At 44.5% G+C, this 7,126-nt stretch overlaps 1 protein-coding gene across 2 annotated transcripts in view; it reads right to left on the reverse strand.

Annotated features, from left to right (window-relative positions):
* TTLL12 (tubulin tyrosine ligase like 12) overlaps positions 1-6,488 on the reverse strand; it is a 28,054-nt gene extending 21,566 nt beyond the window's left edge. For both annotated transcript variants that reach the window (XM_065844623.2, XM_071816369.1), the window contains exon 1: positions 6,321-6,488. In XM_065844623.2, coding sequence (XP_065700695.1) covers positions 6,321-6,440 — 120 coding nt within the window. In that variant the 5' untranslated portion in view covers positions 6,441-6,488. The remainder of the gene's footprint in view (positions 1-6,320) is intronic.
* Between the last annotated feature and the right edge of the window lie 638 nt (positions 6,489-7,126).

A 7,126-nucleotide genomic window follows, 5' to 3' on the forward strand; every position in this document is an offset into this window, starting at 1 on the left:
TCTGCTGGTTTCTTTGGTACCAATCGGTCTACTGATGATTGTCTATGAGTTTAACTCCTCATAAATAACTCTACAAGGTGAAAACAATTTTTGCTCCACTTTGTTAAAATCAACAAATTAAGATCTGCAAAACCAGGTATTAACCAGACATTACCCAGGCTCCAGAACCATACTAAAATACAATTAAGGCCTCTGAACAAAAAGAGCTTTTACCACTCCCATTCTGAAACGGTTAAGAAATCTCAGCATATTTCCCCTGTTTCTTTACCTACACAAGGAAACATCTGTGCTCACTTACCTTTGGATAAACTGAGAAATTCCTTAAACTGCTCCAAGTTAAGGTGTGTACACTTACCTCTGCCAATATGCTGAAAGCGGTTTGTTTGCGTTCTTGCCTACTATGAACATAACATCTTGATCTAGAACCTACATAAATTAAGCAGGTCACTACACAAGTTTCCATTCTGCCAAAATCTTGTCAAATTGTAGGCTTGCATATCTTCTGCAGAACCAAGATGCTATGGACAACTCTCGTGATTTTGCAGTAAACATGCTTTGCAGAAGAAAAAAATGTGTGAAGTCTCAGAAGTGTTCTCAAATGGTTTCATAAGGAGTTATTTTACCAAGTCATTCACACACCACACAACAAACCAGGCAGGAGCAGACAAATAATTTGTCTCAATCTGGTCTCACTAGAAAGCGACAGGGAGGGAGAATGACGTAGAAGTGTGACTTCTAGAGTCAATGGTTTAACATGCCAAGGTACATCTAGCATCTGACATCACATTATTAGAAGTCTTACTTCTAGACATTGTCAACTTATTAGCTGCAAAACCCCAGTGCCAGTGACAAGCTCTTATTTGTTCAAGTGACAGTTTCTTCTGGATAAATATTTCTGCTAGGCCCCAACAGGAGGATGAGGAAATCAACTCCATATTTGTAAAGTAAGGCCACCTAGGCAAAGCAGACAGCTGCCTAGAGACAGCTAGCGAGGAAGGAAGGCAGCAGGGAAATACACCTACTTCAGATCTCAAGCCACAGCATAGTATCATAAACCAGATCCAAGTGGAGAAGTGCCTGAAATTCCCTTCTGAAGAGCAGAGGATGGTATTTTCCTTTGGGCTGAGGAATGGAAAAAGAAGATGCCAACAATATGTTTGCTAACTTCACATGTATATTTTTTTAGGATAGAGAAAATTCCTTTGCAAACTGACTCACTAGAGATTAAAAATATATCTATTAAAAAAAAAAAATCAGAAACTGACTCAGTATCTTACAGTTCAGCAGGCATCCAAATCGCTAGCAGCTCTGATTTATCTCTAGTTTGACAGTTTTGCTAAAAGAGGATAGTATTACTCAATAGTAAGCAATATCACAACCTCTTGCTGTTGTAACAGTAGCCACCAACATTTCTTAAGTCTCTGCTCAGTTGTCTGTAAAATTCATAGTCATCCATATAACTGCAGGCAGGTCCCAGCAAAAGGAAGAGTCCCTCCTGTGTGGTCACAAGTGGTGCTCACAACTCATTTTTATCAGGTCAGCTCCTCAATATGGCTCACCAGACAAGTGCTCATCTTGGCCTACAGCAGACAGCAAAGAAGCGCACCACGGCATACACACATTCCACTCCTCCCTGAAGCGACACTTGGCTGCTCCTGCTGCTGGATTGAGAGCTGTCCTCATCAAGCTCACTAGATAGAAGCAGCAGCAGCAGCTAAGTGACTGGCAGTCATTAGAACATTAAAACAGCAAGCGAGATTCACTGGAGTTCACTTGACACCTCCTACAGTATGGCACTTTGTATGCTGTCTATACTTGACATTTTGTCTTAATGAGTTTGTGAAAGTGAGGACATGAGGTGATTCAGCTGCTGATGTGGAGATTAGCCTTCACTCAGCACATGCTCCACCCACTCACCAAACACCCATGGCAAATGTTAATATCACGTTCTTCTACAGATAAGATTTTATATTTTATTAAATGTCAACTCAAGACTTAGAAGTTAAGGGGCTCCAAATTGCCTAAGCCAAAATTTTGATCTCTCCCTCCAACAGAGCATCGGTTGCATGAAACTGTAGGTTTTCTTGCATTTAGCAAAAAATCTCCACTTTCAGTATCTTTTCAGTAGAATTATGATTTAAAAAAAAAAAAATCACAAAACGTCCTAGAGAATGTATAACCTCAAAAAAAAAAAAGAATTTGCTATATTCCTCATCTGAAGCAATTCATGCTTCTAAGAGCAGCAGCTCCAGACTACCTTAATCAGCGGCTTTTTGTGAGGTTTTCATTGGTGTGGTGTGTTTTTGTTTTTTAAATCATAATTGATAATGCAAACAGTTCAGTTGTGAACTGACCAGTTTTGCAGAAGTGCCTGGTTGGCTGTGTGGACACACAGCCTGTTGAGCAGGTTAACAACACTGCTGTCATCCTCTCTTCCCTCCTGCCTTTGAGAGAGCCTGTCACACTGTGAACCTACCAGTGCAGCAACTCCATTAAAGGAATCTTAAGCAAAAAACAGTTGGATAAGATCACGCCACCAAACTGAAAAGTATAACCTTTTGCTTGAAGCAGAACAGGGACAACTCACATGAAGTACTTCATCAGAGTAAGTAATAATCTCTAAAACACAGCAAAGGGGTAGCAACACCGTGTCACAACTATTTGCAAGCAAAACATGCCTGGGCAAAATCACTTCCACTTCATATGCAGGTGCAGTTCCAGCCTAACAAACCTAATGAACCAGAGAACGTGATAAAGCAGGCACGTGTCATGACAATTAGCACACAAAAATCTTCAGCAAATTCCTTTTAGGCACTTTGCAAACTGCTTGGAAGGCCACAGGTATCCTCTGAGCAACAGCCTGCTCTGGAAAAGGAAGTCTGGTATTGAACATGCTGCATTCCTTTTAGTAATGAATCAAAAGCCTCCATTTCTACCTGGGATGAACCTCTAAGCAGTCTTTTGTCAGTGACATCTCAGGGACACAAAAATCTTGTTTCAACACACAGAAGCCTGTGACATAACTTAGCATATGGCTGGGAAAAAAAAAAAATAACATGGATGCAGGCACTATATTTACCAGATTTGTAAACAGACCATACGCTTTTTCTTCAGTAACATAAGAAACAACCACTGTATCAGAAATACAATTTTAGGGTTTATAGTATATTATTGCACATGCTTTTTTTTACCAAGCTTCTCCCAGAAACACAGAAAAGTTTGCTTCCCAACAAACAGTGAATGCTAAACACGAAATAAGTAAGTGCAGGTATATCTAGCAGATACACCATGTTTTAAATGAGCAATCCAATCCAATTAATGATAACATGAAGGAAACCCACTCTAGCAGATCTTAAGGTAAAAACAAACAAACAAACAAACAACAAACCAAACAAAAACAAACAAAACCCCCTCCACTTCTCTCGCAGGCTTTAAGATATACACACAGGAGGGAGGGTATATTCTGTCTGTATTTTGAATCACGTGCGTGTGTTGGAAAACAGCTGCCTGGGTTGGGTTCTAGAGGTACTGATGCAAGAGAGATTTTTATCTGTATTATGGATGCAAATTTTCCAAGTTCAATGCTAGAAAGTTTTAATCTTCTCAACAGGTTAGGACAAATGAAAAATTCCTTCCACCTTCACACATGAAACAAGGGAACATACTATGTTCCTTGTTGCACTGGATGTTTTTTTCCCCTCTAATTTTCTTTATTACCTAGACCCCCAAAACATTTTCAACCTTTCCTTTCATCTCTTTTTCTTTCTTTACTGCTGCTTCTCCAGTCACTCCACATGGTCCAGTTCTAAGTAAGATACTGCAGTTCTATCTCTGCCCCCTCATGAGCTAATTTCCCCTGGACATCCCAGTCTTCTCCATATCCTTTTGCCTTTCCTTCTAGATAAAACTCAGAAGCTGCGACAGTAGAGATGAGTACCGTCAGCAGCCTAGTTTGTCCTTCTAAGCACACTGAAATAATTAAATCTTTCTCTCCACATGTATTGGAACATTTAGTACGAAAGAAGATGGTCAGCCACCACTGCAAGCAAAATGAAACAGGAGTAGCCTGACATCTTGGGGCATATGCTTTCTTCATCTTGTCTTTCTCCATCCCAGCCTCTGCAAAAGGATCAGGATTATGGGTCTCTTCACTCTGTTCTCTTACCTTCTACATTTCACACCCCCCAAAGCTGGTAACATGCAAGGATTTCAGCCACAGGACATAAATCTGAAGCGTGTGTAATGTCACAGGAGAATTCTGAAGTTTGATAGCTACCTCTAGCTTCACAATACTGGTGTATGGCAATGCAAAAGCTTGCAGCTTTGGGTTGCCTTGCCATGTTTATACTGCCTTCTATTTCATACCATTCCAGTACATCCTTTCTCTACCTTCCTATTTCAGCAAAACAGTAGATATTCGCTTGCTCCAAGTCACTTGCACGTATGCTTGTTGAGAGAGGTAGAATACAACAGGAAGTTTGTGACTGGACATACGGTTGAGTTAATGTAGATTCATTTTCTCTGTAATACACATGTATTCCTGTTATTTGCAGTACCAGACACGCAACAGCTATAAAGCAGCAGGAAGATATTCAGACCTTTCCTGACTGTATGTGCTATGAACACTCACATTATATGACTTTATATGCTTCCCTCCTGTCCCAGCTTTGAAGCTGAGATGGGGAAAACTGTTCAAGTAATTAGAAATTAGTTTAGTTGTACATGTGTGTTAAACTACAGTCCCCCCTCCCTCCTCACTGTCCTATACCTCCTGTTCAAACTTCTCATTCCATCTCACTTGTTTCTCCACTGCTCATCATGCCCACCTGCACTCCATCACTAGCTCCCTTTTCTTCCACTCCCTGAGGTGGAAGATCTCTCTCTCTTCCCCTAGGACTGAATGTTCACCTCATTCTTATTTAACTCTCTAGGTAGACTCCTCCAGACTCCCTGGAGGGCTCTCAAGTCTCCAGACAACTAATTTTGAGTTATGTCTATTTCCTGCCTCAGTTCCTTGTTCCTTCACTCCAACAAATCCAAGACAGCTTTCTTTGCCACTGAGGCTTGCTGCCTACGCACAAAACAAAATTTCTCATTTCAACTTCTGACTTTAAGAGCTCTTTATCCAAAATTACTCCTTTAACTTTGTTCCTCTTCCATTTCTCATCACAAATCTCCAGGCAGCAAGCAGGTGGTTGCTAAAAACACAGGTGAAAAGCGATTCTCTATCCTGGAGTGTGCCTGTGCCTCACGCTTCCTTCAGTTCAGGGCCAGGTCCAGAGACTCCTGGTGTAAGCTTCAGCTGAAACATACCCAGCCCCTGCATGGTATGGTCTGAATGCCACCTGGGCACAGCTACAACAGAGGAACTCAAAAAGGCCCACAAAGGGCAATGTCCCTAAATTTATGTCATTAGATGTGAGTGGTTATTTTACAAAGGCTTAAAACTTGCCTACAATTTGGCCTGATAAAAAGTCACACAGCACCACTGGTCTGACACGCCCTACAAAGCAGCCCTTACATTATTATTGTTTTAACCATTGCCAGAACATTCTCCTACCAACATCCCCATTCTCTGCAAGAGCTAAATGGCTTTTACTCAGATCAGGACTAAATGAATAAACCAACTTGCCAAAAGCACTCCACAAAACAGCCTTAGAGAGGTAACTTGGGCATACGCAAGATGAGCTCTGCACAGTTATAAATGATTGAGCACAGGGTAGACCAGCACAGAAGCAAAGAGAGCTGAGAAAAAAAATACCAGATAAAAGCCAACGCGAACCATAGTGCACTAGCATATGACAACGTCCTGACTTTACTAACTACTGTTGCTTTTCTAAGCTCCTCTTTTGGCAAAAAGCTCTCCCTAGTACTGGATCTCCAGCTACCAGGATGCCCAAACGCTTTCAAGCTTTACGCTGACAACAATAAGATGAAATGAGATACGCACAACACACCTCATCTCTTTTACAGCTCCAAGCTGCAGCCTCGGCCACATAGCCAGCACGAAGCTTTCCCCACACTCCCCCGGCAGAACAACCTCTTCGCTCTCTTCTTCAACCCGGCTGGGAGAGGGCGACCCGCTCCCCACCGCGGTTTCCGTGAGGAGAGCCTGCCCCCCATGCTCCTCTCACCACCGCGGGCGGGGGCTGCTTCACACCCAGCTGGGGAAGCGAGGAGAGTGGACCCCACGCCCCACCGTCTCCTCACCGAGGGAAACATCGTGCGGGGCCCCTCGCTCCCGGTCGGAGGGGCTTCTCTCAGCGCCGTTCCCGTTCCCGTTCCCCCCCCCGCCCCGGCAACAGCCCGCAGCCTCTCACCTCGCCACGCAGTTTGCGGCACAGGCTCTCCCAGTAGCGCCCTGGGACCCCCGAGGCGCGAAGCGCAGCCCCATGCAGAGCCACGAAAGCCGCCAGATCCTCCTCACCGTCCCCCGACATGGCCGCTCACCGCCGCTACCCGCGAGGGAGCTGCGCGCGCGTGGCAGGGGCGGGGCCGCGGGCGGGGCTTCGCCGCGCCGAGAGGCGGTGGCGGCCGTTAGCGGCGGCCGTTAGGCGGTGTTTCGCCTCAGGGCAGGGTGCAATTAGTTTCTGAGCAGCCGTTGGGAGAATGGGTCTGAGGGGGATTTAGTCTGTGGAGCCCGTGTGGGTTCTGCTTGTCATAGAATCATACAACCATAGAATCATACAATCATTTTAGTTGGAAGAGACCCTCGGGATCATCGCGACCCGCTCTGGGGACAGCGGCAGGTGGGCAGTTTGACTGGGGCAGTACACCTGTCAAAGCGTCACGCTGGTGTCCTAAGGCGAGCTCACGGAGGACGGAAACCTCCCGCGGAGCAGAAGGGCAAAAGCTCGCTTGATCTTGACCTAACACTGGCACTAAACCATGTCCCTGAGAACCTCATCTAAATGCCTTTCAAACACCTCCAGGGATGGTGACTCCCTGGGCAGCCTGTTTCAGTGCCTGACAGCCCTTTCTGTGAATAATTTTTCCCTAATATCCAATCTGAACCTCCCCTGGTGCAACTTCCCTCTTGTCCTGTCACTTACTACTTGGGAGACCAACACCCTCCATGCTACAACCTCCTTTCAGGTTGTTCTGTCCTTAAGCTTTAGCAAAAACA

The sequence above is a fragment of the Patagioenas fasciata genome, chromosome 1, assembly GCF_037038585.1.
Source record: "Patagioenas fasciata isolate bPatFas1 chromosome 1, bPatFas1.hap1, whole genome shotgun sequence".
Lineage (NCBI taxonomy): Eukaryota > Metazoa > Chordata > Aves > Columbiformes > Columbidae > Patagioenas > Patagioenas fasciata.